The sequence below is a fragment of the Sylvia atricapilla genome, chromosome 3, assembly GCF_009819655.1.
Source record: "Sylvia atricapilla isolate bSylAtr1 chromosome 3, bSylAtr1.pri, whole genome shotgun sequence".
Taxonomy (NCBI): domain Eukaryota; kingdom Metazoa; phylum Chordata; class Aves; order Passeriformes; family Sylviidae; genus Sylvia; species Sylvia atricapilla.
The window spans coordinates 19,602,880-19,620,357 of NC_089142.1; the positions used below are offsets into that span (position 1 = coordinate 19,602,880).

A 17,478-nucleotide genomic window follows, 5' to 3' on the forward strand; every position below is an offset into this window, starting at 1 on the left:
GCGGGAAGGGAAGGGAGGGACGGGACGGCAGCGGGCAGTGCCGGTGCCGCCGAGGAACCGCTGGCAGGAAGGGGAGAGGGCGCTTCGCAATCGCCCCGGCCCCGCCCGCCTCACCTGCGGCAGGTGCGCGGCTCAGCGGGGCCGCCCACTGAGGCTGCGGCGGCAGCGGCGGCAGGAGGCGAGGAAGCGAGGGGGAGCGGGGGCGTCCCGGCCCGGGCAGGAGTGAGTATCCCGTGGGGCAGGAGTGAGGATCCCGCGGGGGCAGGAGTGAGGATCCCGCGGGGGCAGGAGTGAGTATCCCGTGGGGCAGGAGTGAGGATCCCGCGGGGGCAGGAGAGAGGATCCCGCGGGGGCAGGAGTGAGTATCCCGTGGGGCAGGAGTGAGGATCCCGCGGGGGCAGGAGAGAGGATCCCGCGGGGCAGGAGTGAGGATCCCGTGGGGCAGGAGTGAGGATCCCGCGGGGGCAGGAGTGAGGATCCCGCGGGGGCAGGAGTGAGGATCCCGCGGGGGCAGGAGTGAGGATCCAGGTGGCCAGGTGGGCTCCTCAGCGGGGCAGCCGCGGCGGGCACGGAGCCGCCCCCGTTCCCCCGCGGGCGGAGCGAGCACCGCACACCGCGGGCAGGGCTGCGGTGGCACATCGCGGCCTCTTCGCGCCCGGGGTCGCAGCGTGTGCTGCGTCCTCCACGTAAAAATTAGGAAGCGTCGAATGCGGCTTTGGCTTCGCCCGGCTTCTGGTGAAATTGAGCACACGGGCGCTTCGCTTTCTAGGGCAGCTCGAGTGTCTGTTTTTTGGTTTGTCTTATTTAGTTGTATTTTATACCGATGTATAATATAGATAGGTTATATATACCTACTGTGTATTGTAAGACATATATGTATCCACATATATTTTTGTATTTATATATATATATATATATATATATATATATATATACTTTTGTGGGTTTTTTTTGTTTTGTTTTTTGTTTTTGTTTTTTTTTTTTTTTCTGCTGGGCTATCTTGTACAGTGTGTCTGTGTACCTGGCTGGGTTTTGTAACACCAGTAGACACAGCCCCACGACGGCAGGGTGTGGCCACGACTGGATTCCTCTGCTGCTTTTTAAAAACTTGCTTGGCTGGTCTTCTGGTCAAAATGCGACACTTTGGAGGTTAAATAAAAAATGCTGGGTTCTTAGTTTTGTGCCAGATCTGTGACTTGCAAATGAAAGCTGAAGATCTTACATAACATATGCTGTGGAAAGGAACAAACTGCACATTTGGTATTATGCTGATCGAAATGCTATCCTGCATACGCTGCTTCTTTTGTAAATACAGTTGTACAACCACATTTTTTTTAAAATTGTCTAGTTATTTGACTTTGCAGTGGAAGCAATTGGTAAAAAGCAGCGTGGTTTGTGTCCGTGGTGCCTGCAGCATCCTGCTGTTGTCAGGCCAGCTCACAGGTGTGTTGGAGTGGGAGGTGGGGGAGCCGGGCAGGGGCCAGGGCTCTGCTCCCTTGTCAGACATGACCTTGGCAAAGGAGGGTGGGATGAGTCAGTTGTGGCATTCCCACATGTGGCTCTGCCATATTATATGACTGAGCAGTGCAGGGTGCCTTCAGTCCTGCATTCTGTCATGTGAAGTCCCTTGCGTTGTGGACATTGGAAGCAGATTCCCCCCACACACCCCTTTCCTGTGTTTGTGGGTTGGGGAAGGTGAGGTTCTATATAGAGGTGAGTGTTTTGAAAGGCCATCCTGGAGCTCCTGTAAAACCGGTGTTTGTAGCTGTGTATGTCACATGTAGGCACATGCTTAGCTGTAATTTTGAGACAGTCTTTCATGTTTTCCCTGTCTTTGGGAGGGGACTGGGGAGGATCCTTAAGTGTTATCCTGCATTCTTAATTGAAGGGATTGTCAAGCATTGGAACAGGCTGTCCAAGGAGGTGGTAGAGTCACCATCCCTGAAGGTGTTCAAGAAACAACATGACACTTAGGGCTGTGGTCTAGTTGACAAAGTGGTGTTTGGTCAAAGGTGGACCTTGATGATCTCAAAGGTGTTTTCCAACCTAAATGATTCTGTCATTTTCAGCCCTCAGCAGTGGAAGAGAGACACAATTTTTGCCTTCTTCATCTAATGGCAACTTCATACCTTTGAAATGGACTGTGACAAAATTCACTGTTGTCCTTTGCATTGTGTCATGGTTTCTCACCAGTAAGAATTACTCTTTCTGATGCAATAAGCTCTCCATATTTTGGGGGCTTTTGAAACAGTTATTTTATTATTGTAAAAGAGCCTGTAATGCAGGGCTATTACGAAGGATAACCTGGATGACTTAGTGAAGAAGAAATACTCTTGTGAATAAGGTAATTTAAGAACTTGGGCGGAACTAGGGCTCTTCTAATTCTTGATTAATAAATATCAAGCACCTTCACTTTTTAAATGTTTATGCCTTCTAGCTCGAAGAAATGTTTCTTGTGTGATGAATTGTAGGAATTAATTGGTTGTGGGAATTGGTGACTTCTTAGATTTCATTCAAGCACATAGTGAATAGGGACATCTATGAACTGTGGAAATTAGAGAATCAGAATAATGGTGATAGTTTTCTTGACAAAAGTGTAAAGTATTTTCATTGGGAAATAAGCAAAGTATTTTGTTTAGGTGGTTAATATTTTTTCATGGTAGTGCAGAGGGCTGTTGTATAGTGCACATCTGAGTTTTGTCTTACATTTTTATTCTCTGTACTTCTGGTCTTAGTGAGAAGATAAACAAGATGTTTGTTTAGGATTTTGGTGAAAAAACAGCCTTGTTTTAGTTAAAGCTTTCATGTGCAAAGGGTAATAATGTTGATCTGCTTGGGTTGCCTTGAAGTTTATTCTTCATGATTAAAATACAGTAAAGAAGTCAAAATTAGGATTCCCTTTGGGATTTTCCCCTTACTCCACTGTCTAAATTTCACATATCATACCAACTCCTGTATTAAGATGACACGAGACAGGTAGAACTGTCCTTGTAGCTCTGACTTAGCTTCAGTAATGCTACTTATCTTAGTTAGTGGGTAGGACCCCTTTGGTGGCAATTGTTTACACATCCAACGTATTATAATAAGTGTATATGAAAGACTTGCTAGAAGAGTTTCCAGTGGACAGCATCCTGGGGCATGGGTGTAGGGTGGACAGGTGTGGTGCCAATTCTTGTAGTACAGATTCCTGCTAGAGTTCACATGTGAGTCTCAGACAACCCCCAGCACAACTTTGCCTTTCGTGCATGTTTTAGAGTACATCACTATATTTATATTCTTGAAAATGATGGTTTATGATTCTTTTTGCACAAATGGAGTGGTTTCTTCCTCGTGCCACTTGTGTTTATCCTTTCTTCTATGCAAAGGCTACAACTTGGTTGTAGAACTGTGGGCTTGGGATTTTGGTATTCTTGCAAGTGCTAAAAGTTGTAAGAATTTTTGAAGACTTTTATCTACAGGTATTCTACTACTCTTGTGTCCTGTGCAGCTGAACAGATGTCTAATGTGCTTTTTGGAACAAATCCTCTGTGCCTCAGGCAGGTATCAACTGTCTTCACACGCCACAGTTCCTTAGAAATAAGGAACGCCACCTAGTTGAAACATCTCACATCTACGAGGGGAACACATTTTTCTTTAAAAGTACATTGTTCAGCTTCATCACTATCACTTTACCCTCATATATTCCAGCTCTCATCAGAAAAGGAGAGGAAATTCTGCATCTCTAATTAGAATTTTCTCCAAGCTGGCTTCAGTATAAAAAAACTGTTAGGAACCCAACTCGTCAAATGCTTTTGATAACACAGGAGACTCTGTGTTACAGAACTTTTTTCCCTTTACTTTTCTCAAGGAAATAGCTAATTCAACATGGGACTGATGTCTGATACCACATAAAGTTACAAAGTGATCAATTTGTGTTTGAATTAGTTAAGTTCTTTCCTCTCTGTGGAGAAAATTTATAAAAATTATGCCACAATGAAACAGGGCATAGGTTTTTTGCACGTTGTAGGATTATTTTAGCATTAACAAAATGAATATTTCATGTGAAAAATATTGAACTCCCATGGGCTAGAAATGCACATAATTGGTTGCAAGATTGAAAAGGCAGCTTGTAAACACTAGAGCTCACCAAAAATCTTTTATGCGTTTGGACACTATACATGACAATAGTCATACTGATCCAGTTAACAAGCATTATTACTTTTATCACATTTCATACCATTTGATTTATATCAGATAGCCTGTGCAGAGCCTAAGCTTATTTTGGATGTGCTATTTTATATAATTATGGCATTTCAAATAAATTTTGCTTTGCTTTCCAGAAGGTCATTGGGTAACATATCAATTTCTATCTCTGTAAGCTTGAATTTACAAAATACCTTTGCTTAGCAAACAGCCTAAAAACTTGACCATGAAGTTTACTTACTCCTCTAAAGACGTCATCGCAGAAAGCCTTAAACCTGCATTCAGTGCTTATCCTCAGCAAGTTTGCTGATGACATGAAGCTGAGCAGTGCCATTGATGCAAGAGAAGGAGGGGATGCCATCGAGAGGGACCTGGACAAGCTTGAGAAGGGAAGCATGAGAGCCTCGTGAAGTTCAACAAGTCTTGAGTACACGGTGCTGCAGCTGGGTCAGGGCAATCCCAGACACGGGTATGGACTGGGAGAGGAGCTCATTGAGAGCAGCATTGCTGAGAAGGACTTGGAGGTCCTGGCAGACAAAAGCTGGACATGAGTTGGCAATGTGGCAGTGTGCTCCTGCAGCCCAGAAAACGCAACTGCACCCTGGCCTGCATCAAAAGCAGCATAGGCAGCAGGGCAAGGGATGGGATTCTACCCCTCTGCTGTCATGACACCCCACCTGGAGTGCTGCATTCAGCTCTGGAGTTCTTAGCACAAGACCTGTTCGAGAAAATTCAGAGGAGGGTGAAAGAGATGACCAAAGGATCAAGCATCTCTCCTATGGAGACAGGCTGAGAAAGCTGGGTTTGTTCAGCATGGAGAAGAGACACCTTCAGGGAGAGAGGTGATGCCTAAAGGTGATTTTTTACTCAGATAGTGATAGAACAAGGGCTAGCATTTTTAAACTAAAGGAGGGGACATTTAAATTAGGTGTTAGACATACATTCTTTATGTGAGGGTTGTGAGGCACTGGAACTGGTTGCCCGGAGGAGCTGTAGATGCCTCGTCTGTGGAAGTGTTCATGGCTACACTGGGTGGACTTTTAGCAATCTGGTCAAGGAGAAGGTGTCCCTGCCCATTACAGGGGGCTGGAACTGGATGATCTTTCAGGTCCCTTCCAACAGAAACTTCAATGACTCTCTAATAAAGGCTGTGAAGAGTTGCTCATCTTATAGTATCACCTAATGGTAGACATAGTGCACATGCAGGTTGGGGTGAGGCAGCTTGCCTCTCCAGGTTTAGTTACCATATTTACATGCCTCTGATAATTCTGGCTTCCTTTGAGTTATCTTTAGAAGTATTTTAATTTCCATAACTCATAGTAATGTATTTTAAAAAGCCCTAAACACACACACATGCGCACACAAAAACCCCAAAACTCATACCTGCAGACTTCTAGAGATGAGAATAAAGGAAGAAATCTGCTCATCTATCTCCATTACTTCATTTCTATCAATGAAAGGCCTTCTGTGTTTGAAATGGTTATTTTTTCAGTAAAGACTTATGATTCTTTGTATTTTGGGTTGATTTCATACTGTGTATTTGCATGCCAAAGTGCAAATACCTGTGTTGCTTCTCATTGTCTGACTTTTTTGCTGTCTTACAATAACCACACAGATATAATGCAAGTTTGCATAAAGTTTTTTGGAAGTATTAATGGCATTTGTTATTCCTCCATCCACACAAATTGCTGTGATTTAAATGCATAAAAAATATGTATTTGTGGAAATATAAGCTTTGCATATTCTATTATAATTTCTTACTGTAATGTTCTCCATTAAAAAAATTATTCAAAATACTGTCAATATCTCAGCTTTCTATATTGATAGGAATGTCTGTGGGATTCTCCTCTTTGAAATAGAGAATTGTTGGGCTGTTTTCCTTTTAGAGAAGTTGCTGTCTTCTGTTATGTGTCATTCCTTTTGCATATTTGAGTTCTTGAAGGTTGAATTTAGTTGTAACTTCAGTGTGCTCATGAGGTTTTCCTGGGCACAGGCTGTAATCAACAGCTACCTTTAGCAAGTTATTGCAGGCAACACAAGGAAAAACAGGCTGCTTTTAACATGGATAAGAGTGAGGTGGGTTTTTTTTCCATTTTCAGCCTTACTTTTAAGCACTTTTTCACTTCCTCTCACTGGATTGTTTGGACAGAATATATTTCCAGCTGCCTTAGGTAAACTTTAAAATGCTTCCAACTCATTGATTTCTGTACACTGTTCAGCTGCAGGTTCTGCAGACCTTTCTTGTCTGTTCTGCCTTTCTCACCACTACCAGCACCAGCTTAATGCAATGCCATCCAGTAAACAACTTGTAATCCAGGGTGGGGAAGGAGGAAAGTGTAGTTACATTAATTCAAAGTATAAAAACTATGGGGATTGTGAAAGCACACATTAGAGTCTTCCAGTGCAGCTCAGCTGACATCTGCAAGGCCATGTAGTGCTTGTTCTAGTACCTATAGCCTGCCATAACTTGTACTGTCAGTGACAGATCACTGATTTCTCACACCAGTGTTGTTGATGAGCAGTGAAGCATGGAAGCTGGTAAAACTTCAGGAATCTAAGTGATAAAGATGGTAGAAATACATGAGCATAGTGCAAAACTTCACTGTAGAGAGACCCTGTTTTCTACTTTTTTGCTCTGCTTCCATTGCCTTACACTGTATTATGTTGTCTCCTGTGACTCTTGCTGTTCTCAAGGTGCCTGTGTCAAAATTGAACAACCTTGCCGGTTGGCTAACCAGTGTGTCAGTAATGCTTTCTCATTCCCTGCTACAGCTTTCATAAACTCCTTGCCTATACCATAAGCAGGATGTACAAATTGTACATTTTGAGCCTCTCCTTGTTCATGGTCTTTGGAATCTGGAGGGAACAGTATTTGCTTGTTGCTGTTGGTTCCAAATCAGGACTGAGGAGCTCAGGCTTGGACAATAGTAGTCTGTTGGATTTAAACTAAAGAGGGTTGTTATTGCCTTTATTTTTTTAACATCCTTTTCTCATTGGTTACTTTTCAGCTTATTCTACTATTTCCTTGAACTCCACAGATCTTTTCTTGACATTTCATTAATTCTGGATTCTTTGCTTTCAATCATTGGCTTCAAGTGTTGCAAATTGTAAATGGAGAGAGACTCACAGAGACATGTTTAGCATTGGCTGCTGCTCGTCATCCACGTCTCTGTATTGCATCACTTTTTCTTGGGCTGGGCAAAATGCTTACGATGCACATCTGGCATGTTGTTTGAGGAATTCCAAGTACCAGATGAATCCCAAGGCTGGAGCTGGCAACCACAGTAGCATGTTGTTACACATTTGTGAAACCAAAATTGCATTAATCTCTTTAACTGTAGTACCAAATTAAAATTTCTTGTTTAGGCCCTTTTCCAGGGCTGCACAGTCTTGCTTTTCAGGTTTTTCCTTCCCATTAGAATGTTGTTCTTTAACTTCTCTTGACTATGCAAGTTTTCATGTTTATGAATGTCCATAATTTTGAATGTTCTCATATAAGTCTTTTAGCACTGATGTTCCTGATGTAACCATGGATATTTGAAAATCAACTAAGCTTTCATGTATTCTTGTGCTGCTTCTGAACTTTTTATTGGAGTGAAAGCAAAGACTGAATTAGTGTATGGGGCTCATAGAGGTATTTGTTGTTGTTTTTTCTTCTTTTTGTAACAAATAAAACCCACAAAACCACTTTTCACTAAATACTTCAAAGCTCAAACATATATGTGCAACATGTATGTGCAACATATGTGTGAAATCTGCATGTGAGTCTTTGTCTCCGCTTTGTCATCCATTCTTTGAAACTGTACTTTTGATGTTTGGGTTCTTATAATGCAACTAAGCTTTTTTTCATCTGTTCATATTCAGCATAATTTTGATTGTATCAGAATTAGTTATAGCTTTTAAGTAAAAAGACTTTATTTATTCTTTAATGCACCTTGCTCAGATAATTTCACCAAATGTTCAGCCAGCAAATTATTACTGTTAGTCAGAATGTAAATTAGAGGCTGACGCACTTGCCTCATCAGCTTACAAATTAAGCAGTTAATCAATTTTGGTGTGATATTCCCCCGTGGGGACTGTGTTGCTGACTCACATATGCTCAATATCTTCTCCTTTCAACAACAAGCAGGAGTGCAAATGAAGCTTACTCCCAGCTGAGCATTCACTGGTCACGGCATTCCAAATCCATCAGTCACTGTATCCTCCTGATAGATATTACTGTCTTATTGCTCCTGGTTACCTCTTTCCTGAGCAGTGCTTGAATACAAAACAGACCATTAGATATGCATACTTAAAAGCTAATAGTGAGGACAGTGCTACAGGGTTATTACGTATGTTATTGATGGGGTAAACTGAACACGGAAATTCTGCTTATATCTAACTATTTCATACAGTAGTTTTGTTAAAAAGCAGATATGTCTGTATGATTTTTTCAACAGACTTAAATGAGTTTCTAAGGAACTAATTTTACAATCCAAATCCTGAGGCAAGCTCGAGAGAGAAGAGGATAATTTGAAAGATGAACAGAAGCTGAAATAATTTTTGAGGTCACAGAAATCCCAGTCACAATTTCGTCTGTTTATACAGTGATTAAAATAAATAGAAACAAGAATTTACTCCTCTGCCTTTGCCATATTATTTGTTTTATTTCTGTTGAATTTTGAGACAGATGTCACCATTTCATAGTGCAAATCTCCATGTCCTTTTTTTTAAAGGGAATAGTTTTGAATTGTCTGACATATTTGTGCTATTTTTTGATTTGTTAGGGTGGGGTTTTTTTGCCAAAAACCCAATAATTTGCTTTGCCTTTGGACAAAGTTTTATGAAATTGGTTGATCTAAAATTAAATGGTAAGAGTTAGGCCTCAGCCGTACAATATCTACACTACATATCTAACCATTAAACTTTGCCTTTTTAGTGTTGATTGTTGACTCTGTCCTTATATAATCCTGAACTCTGTCAACAAAATCTTAAGTGTGGCGTAGCCCAAGAGGCAGTGCCAAGCTTTCCTCAGTGATAAAAATACTATATTTCTTCTGCTGTGGTTCTAGCATTCACCAAAATGGGAGTCCAGCCAGGCCTTATCAGCCATCACATTATACATAATTGAGGTCAGGGTGTGGATTTGTTTGGGTTTTTTGTTTAAACAAGTCATCAGTTCCCCAAGAGTCCTGTAGGCATCCCACCAGTTCCTTAGTATCTACACAGCATTATGGAAGTCAGTAAAGGAACTCAAAGTGAGCCACTGGGGAAAGAATCATATGGTTACCACTTTGAGTAACTGTGTTGGTTTGCAGCATGAAAGTGTTTGATCAGGTGGCTTATTCATCCAGCCTGTTGTTAAAAACTCTCTATGCCATGTTTACTGGGCAATAATGTCACTAATTTTCATACCTGCTTACTGTCTAAATTAAAATCTTACTTGCAGCCCTTCTCTACAAGGTGTAGCTTTGAGCTCTTCAGTTGGTAGCATGTTCGACCTCTTCCTTTTTTTCTTCCCTTTTCCTCTCTCTGTATTTCTGTTGTGCTTTAGAAATTTCTTAGCTTCTGAAAGTGCACAAGTCTAGCCACATGCAAAGTAACTGGTAGAATGCTGTTGTCAAATCCATCTGCTGTATCTTAGTCCAGAAAAATAATTCTGTATTACTTCAGTCTGTGTCAGGAAGGGAAAAAGTGAGGGATAATGGAGGAGTGAACTGCTGTAACTACCTATGGAAAGCAGAAGAAATAATGATGAAGAAAACAAGTGATACAGTGTGAAAGTGTAGTTTCTGATGTTGGCTTGAGGATGGGAAGTTAAGCTTTGCTGTGCTTGCTGTTGTAGTGTACAGCTAGATGAATGTCTCTCCAGTTTCTCGATTCTCTGGTGGTCACGCACACTATGTGACACCACCACCACCAAAAAAGAAACAAACCTACCCCCCCACCAAAAAAAAAAAAAAAAAAAAAAAAAAAAGTTCGAATTATCAGAGTGAAAATATCTAATTTTTCATTTACTTAACTAATGCTGTTTTTCTGTGCAAAGTTTGTATTTTAGAATACCGTTTTTGGAATCATAGTACAGAAAAGTCATAGAATGGTTTGGGCTGGAAGGAAAAAGGACATAATCCAACCCCTCCTGCAATAGGCAGAGACTCCTTTGACTAGAGCAGGTTGCTCAGAGGAACCAGTTATGTGTTGAGACATGAAGGAACAGTGAGGTAGTAACAGTGTTACTTTTCCTGACTCCTGAAGTTCAGCTTTGAGTTGTCTTCAATTAAATGGTAGGTCTTACATGCACGGTGGCATGCACACAGTGTTTTCTGATAACCGTCAAATCTTTCTGAAGCAATTCTGAATCTGAAATCTGAAAATGCTTGCAAAAACTGTAATGTGAGTTTATATTTTTTTTTCCTCACTCGATTTTTCCTATTTGCAAACTTTCAGGTCTGAAAACACCTCATTTTCTCAATGGATTTAGCTAAGGGATTTCTCTTCTAATCTGTATGAAAGCTGCTTTTTTTTCTTACTTTTTAGTAGTAGAAAGAATAATTGGAAATGTTTCTCCAAATTCTGAGATTAGCCAAAGTGAAGCAAAGCGGAGGAAGGAATGCATGGGTAATCAGGGAAGAGTTTGAGAAGAGCACAGAAGTTTATTTTATTTCTCTAATCTAGAAGCTGGATAATGCTTTTGCTCAATAATGTTTTTTTACCTCCCCAGTGTTTTCATCTCCCCAATGTTTTTTTATCTCCAGTCAGTGTACAGGTCTTATTTTCGTTGTCTTGATTACTTTGCTAGAAGTCCTACACAGTCAGGCACATAACTGTCCATTTTACTACAGTTTAATCTTACTGAACCATGAGAAAAATTAAGTACCATGAAATGTGTATTTTGGATAGAATGGGTAGGCGACTCTTCCCAAACTTGAGACCTCTAGATTTGCAAAGTATCTTAAGTGAAAACCTACATATAAAATTGTTCACCTGATTTTGCAAATGGACATGCACTCTGTATTACAATGATAATTATTAGTTGCAAATTATAATATGCTAGGTTTATTCTTTGTGCCTTCTTGAGAAGAATGGGGTTGCAATATGCTTTTTGGGGCTGCCTCAGTTTATCTCCATACAAAAGCAGAAATCTTATTTTTCTCTAACTACATGCTGGTCATGTTTACCCTCTGACCTTGAAAAGGCAGTGTGAAATGCAAACAACAGAAGTAATGGAGACATTTGCTCCACCCCAGTTTGTTAAACTACCAAAGGCGAGTTCACGTTTTATATGAGCTACACTAGCCTCTCCTCTTGTCATGAAGCCAGGTTCCAGCCTGGGGAAGCCTTCCAACTACAGAAGAAATGCATGTTCAAAACTCCTGCAATTTTAATATGCAACAATCAGAGAAAATTCACATACCCAGAGCTTTTCAGAATATCCTGAGCTCTTAGAGCTTCATTTTCTCTTATCATTCACACTCAGGGCCTTGACTATCATCTTAATATTCTGAAAATGGAAGGGATTATTAGGAGGTAGAATTAATATTTCTACTCTGATAACTGCAGTGTGGTTTAGAGTCTGTTGCATTCTATACATTTCCTTTTGTTCCCAGAGAGGCTGATATTTCTGCACAGCCTTCTGATGACATCACTTCAAACTCTCCAAGATTCTACCTGCTGCATCTCCACCACAGCCAAAAAATGTTCTTGCAAGTTGTCTTGGCAGATGCTAATCCAGACATTCAGCTGTCCAAACCTCTCATGTTCTTGGAATCTTCCTTCTTGCCTGGAGAACATACTAGAGGAATATTCTCTTTGAAAAATGGAGATGTATTGTATTCTAGTGAATGGAGCCTGACAAAAACCTGGTTGATTTGCTGCTATGCCCTTCACTTGATCTGAGCTGAATCTCTCTCTAAGCTTCATTGATGTAACCTCAAAATTTATTTAGTCCTTACCTTCTTGGTTTTGGGTGGGAATGTTGCCCAGAGTGAAGAGATGAATGAATGTTCAGGGAATGCCAATTAAAAAAATAGTCCACCTTTGACTGAATGCTGTTTGTTTATGCACAGTCTTTTTTATACGTTTGTGAATTTAGGAACAGTAGAATTTTATGGAAATTGTGTCACTAGTTTTTTTCAGAGATGTGATGTGAGACTAGATGCATCTTTGGCAATATATTTGTGTTAGCTTAATGGTCTGGTTCTGATAAACTTGGAAATAGTGAGTGCTGTTGTGTTCAGACAGGAAAACAAGAATAGTTTAGGTAGCTCTGAGGGGTTTTAGTAGATTTAGTAACAATCAAGACTGTCTCTTTAACTGCACTAAGGCTTCTTTTTGCAAATCTACATGTGAAACATTAGTATTCATACATAGAATGGTATTTATAATGTTGCAGAATACTAATTATTTATAATACTTGATTCTGTCTAGTCATTGACTAGGGAGCAGGATCAAAATGGAATAAACATTTCTGAAGACTCAATCATTGTGTTGGTTTGGAGGGTAGATTTCAAGATTTTGTGTACTGTACTGCTGTACTCTGTAGCTTTATAAAGTAAACGCAATTTATCTCTAATCTGTGCTTTTTCTTCAGTTGAAATACATGAGGGGCTTATGTTAGATCACATTGGAAAGAAAATATTGAAAAGATCTTCAACAGGAATTAGATCTCTAAAGGAAATTCCTTGGTCTGGAACAGATTTTTTTTTCATTTTCTAAGCGTGCCACATGTTTAGCTCTGTAAGAGAAGCATTCTGAGGAGGTGTGAAGCTTCTAGTGTTTATGAGTCAGCAGTTGCCAGTTGCTCTGCTCTTTGAAGGACAGCAGAGTTGACAGTGGTATAGAGAAGAGCAATTAGAGTAGTCAGTGATGGAGCAACTACCTGAGGAGAGACTAAGAAGGCTGAGACTCCTGAAAGAGTGGAGAAGGCTGCAGACTTTGACTATTTGTAAAAGCATGAAGGTAGTAGATAAGTTGAATGCATTAGGTATTCACCAGAACTTCGGAGACTTGAGCTAGCAGGCATTCACTGTAACTACAGATTAGTTTAAAATAGAGCACTTATTTATTTAAGTAGGAGTTGAACTGCTACTGCAGAAATTCCAATGGCAGAGTATCTGCAGATCTGAAAAGACATTAGACAAAGTCGTATGCAATAAACATAAATAGTGACAAGAACAACTAAGGACGTGTCTCAAACACCCTTGCTGTTATCAGTGTGGATTCTGAACACGTGCAATAAAAAGAGGTTGCATAAAAGAATCAGGTTTGTATGTTTTATTAAGTGGTATCTTCAGTTATAACTGTCAGAAACAAAATGTGAGTCTGATGCAGAAGATAACTTCTTATATTTGCTTGTTCTGTGTTTGTTTGATTTACTCTTTATTTGTAAAGAACCACTTTTCCTATACAAATGATGCTGCTGGCTTTTTCATATGAGATATCCCAAACTGACCATAATTTATTTCTTTCATGTTTTACAGTGAACAACCCTATACCTTCCAACCTAAAGTCAGAAGCTAAAAAAGCAGCTAAAATACTACGAGAATTTACAGAAATAACTTCCAGAAATGGACCAGATAAAATCATACCACGTGAGTAAAGAAAACGCTTTGATTCAGCTAAAACCTTCAGCACTCCCTGTGTTGCAGTCATGCTGTCTTTACCAATTCCCTCTGTTTTCACTGACCACAACTGAGAGATGAATGAAAATTTTGGGTGCCATAACTTCTTTGAAAATATTTCAGAAACTTTGAAAATATCAAGTAAAGGATTTCAGTTGGCTGTGTTCTTGGCAGATGTTACTTACTGGGAGAGATCTTTTGAATGTTTACTGCTACAAGGTACCTGCACTGGAAGGTTTCCCCTGGGATGGACGGACTGTCTCATAGTCAACCCTGTAAATATATGTTCGGAAGAGAAAACCTGCAATAGTAGCTCTAGCTCTTGAATGTCTGTATTGATTAGAATTAGCTAGATGAAAATAAGTTGAAGCAAAGGAATCAGGATGGTTTTCCTTTTGATACTGTTTCTTTTTTTTTTTTTTTTTTTTTTTTTTTTCCAGTTGTTACTCTGTTTCTCCTAGAGTCTTCTACCACCTGGTGTTGCTGGTTGTGGTTTTGAATCCTTAACTGTTATGTTCTGGAAGGTCTGTAATAAGATTTGCAGGATGATGACACATCACTATTTGCCACAAACACTGTCTAGTGATTCAAGCTTGTTAGGTTTCTCTGTGTTGCTGTGACTTAAATTTAGACTCTTCCAAAAATTTGTGGAGACATGGTTGTCAGCTATTCACTGCCTGTTTTATGTTTATCTTGCCAAGGGTACTCAAACACAAAGTGTGTGGCACAAAACAAACTACTATTATGCAAGCTAATCAGGACAGGTGAAGAAATTGTGACAGCGTGTAGATTGTCAGAGGCTAATGTGACCTGCAGCTAGGTTTGTGGTTCTCTGTGGTGGAGGTGTCATTATCAGTTCAACTTTTTTTGTAGTTTTCTTTAAGCTTTTGCTTCAATTATTTAAGTCATGTGTTTGTATTTGTTAAATGTTGAGTTTTGTTTTCCCATTCTCTTAGAACTTCTCTCACAAGGTCTTGAATAATTTTTTTTTTTCTGTTTTGCTGTTTCAGCTCACGTAATAGCTAAAGCCAAAGGCCTTGCAGTTTTGTCTGTTATCAAAGCTGGATTTTTGGTGACTGCTCGAGGTGGAAGTGGAATTGTATTAGCTCGTCTTCCTAATGGAAGTAAGTGGATACTTTCCTTTTGTACTTCATGAGAGAATAAAAAGAGATAAAAATATTTTTTTTATTATTCTTTTCACAGTACAAAACAGGAGATGTGTGATGAGTCAGAGAACTAGGTGACAGGTGACAATGTTTGGTGTGAACGCTATTTTCAAATCTTTGTACCTTTGTTTGACCAAATGTAAATGCTTTCAGTATCTTTGTGGAATACAGTGAAATATAAAAGTAAATAGTACAAAATTCATTAGAAAATTTTATTATTTCTGATTATGAAGGAGTGTATTAAAAAAAGAAAATAATTTGTAACAAGGAAATGTTTAGGTCATGAATGTTTGTATTTCTTAAATCCTTTCCTGTAGGATGAAGCATTATAGTTGTGATTCTATTGTAGTGGTTTTGAACATGGTGTTAAATAGATAATTTGCTAGCATTTTTTAACTGTAATAATGAGTATTTCTTGTAATAGATGGTAAAATTCTGTAAATTTATCTTGTTTTATGCAACAGCCTGGTCTGCTCCCTCTGCAATAGGAATTGCTGGTCTTGGTGGTGGATTTGAAATTGGAATTGAGGTATGGTTTTGCATTTGAAATACTTGTTGGTAACTTTTTTTGCAAGAAATTAAAACACATTGACAAAGATCTAAACATTAGTGAGATAGTAGAATCTACTTTTATGTACAAAAATATTATTATGAATTCCATTTATGCAAGACAAACGAAAGAGGGGTTTTGATCCCATCAGTCAAATTGTTAGAAGACATTTAGATGAAAAGAAGTGACAATGACACTAATTTTCTTGATTTCTCACTTCGAGCAGACTGAATTTTTCACATATGGAGAGCTTCCTGTCAGTGTTCACATGTAAGACAATTGAAGTTAATTGAAAAAGCATCCTTTACTTAATACTGTGTCAAATGCTTTACTAAAGGGCACAGGGACTCCATCTGGCAAGAAACAGTGTAAAGAACTGAAGTTGGTGTAAAATGGACTCCATTTAATGTTACTGTACTTCACACATTTCCCACTCACACTTGTGGTTACTGACATGACTTTAGTTTGAAAGCACCACAACTGGTGATGCTTCTTCTGAAGGAATACTATAGAAAAGGAGCCAGTTCCAGCCAGCAGAAACACTTAAGTAAAGGACTCCCAACATATTCAGGGAAACCCTGGTGAGCTGAGCTCTAACAGCGTTCTGCCTCTGCTTCCCATTTCTTCTTCCTTACAGCTCCTTTGCACTTGTATGTTTTCATCTTTCCTCTGCTTCCCTGCCATAGCCTCCAGACTCGTCCTTCTCTTTGTTTAGCTTCTGTTTTGCTGATTCCCAAAGAAAATCAGAGTAACAATATGCTGCCAACAAGATCTCTTGAAATGGGCATTCTGCTCTTCAAAAGAATCCATGTCTAGTTGATTGGATGATCCATGCCAGCCCCCAGTACATCTACAGCTTGCCAGCTATCCCTGTCCTGGCAGCCAGTCAGCCAGCACTCACATACTGAGCAACAGATCAATTCTTTATTCTCTCCTCATTGTTCACTGTGTGATCTCAGGCATTATTGTATGCACTTTTTAAAGGATGATGTGAATACAAAACCATGAATTTTTAAAAGGGATTTTCATTGGTTTTCATGACTACAAGATCTGAATGCATTACAAAGTGTTCCGTTTGAGCCCCTGAGTTGGTTTTGTTGTGTGGTTTGTTTGGTTTTTTCTTTCCTTTTAAGCCTCTTCATGTGTTTTGATTGATCTATGAAAATTTTCATTTAATCATCCCCACTTGATATTTTAGATAACATAGACATTTCCTATTGATACTGAATCAAATAATTTCAATACAGAAGCTATTTGTGAGAGGGATTTTTCTCTAAGTAATACTGTGCCCTTCATTTGAAATTTTTGTCAGCTTACAAAATGCTGTTTCCTTACTGACATTATTGTAACACAATCTTTTTTATTTCTTCTAGAAAATATATGTTGTTCAGAAATACCTGAATGACTTAGGAGCCCAGAGTCCCATTTCGGCATTCTTCTAGTCCTATGTAAACCTAGATGTGTTAGAAACGAGGTGAAATTTATTCCTATAGGAGAGATGATAGTTGACATAGTTGTAGTGATACAACTGCTTTTAAATAACAAGAAGGAGATCACAGGCTTCAGAAGTCACAGTGACTTGGTATCTCAAACTAAAGACCAGTTTTAAAATTCATATAAATACTTTCCTTGAAGGTTTTCTCACAATGGATTTGTTTATCTTTAACAACGAATTCATCCTCTTAATGGGTAAGAGGAGAAAGTATTATCCTGAAAGATGTTCTTCCTCCATCCCTGGATGATTCACAAACTACTACTGTAGGCATCTTTTGTTTGGGATGAGGTGGACGTTACCAGAGGGCTAATAACAAAGATCTCTCTTATGCTATGTGTAATACTTCTAGGTCAGCCTTGTTTTGCAAATAATCTGGTATTTCCTCTTGTATTCCCTGCTGTCACTGTTTGGAATTTGGGGTAAGTTGAAAATTATTTTCTGAACCTGGCTTTCAGTCAAATCCATCAGATGCAAGATCAAGTGCAG

At 39.4% G+C, this 17,478-nt stretch overlaps 1 protein-coding gene across 2 annotated transcripts in view; it reads left to right on the forward strand.

The window, feature by feature from the left end:
- The first annotated feature begins 22 nt into the window (after nucleotides 1-22).
- SH3YL1 (SH3 and SYLF domain containing 1) overlaps nucleotides 23-17,478 on the forward strand; it is a 48,157-nt gene continuing 30,701 nt past the window's right edge. For both annotated transcript variants that reach the window (XM_066314888.1, XM_066314889.1), the window contains exons 1-4: nucleotides 23-222; nucleotides 13,641-13,751; nucleotides 14,792-14,905; nucleotides 15,412-15,476. In XM_066314888.1, coding sequence (XP_066170985.1) covers nucleotide 222; nucleotides 13,641-13,751; nucleotides 14,792-14,905; nucleotides 15,412-15,476 — 291 coding nt within the window. In that variant the 5' untranslated portion in view covers nucleotides 23-221. The remainder of the gene's footprint in view (nucleotides 223-13,640; nucleotides 13,752-14,791; nucleotides 14,906-15,411; nucleotides 15,477-17,478) is intronic.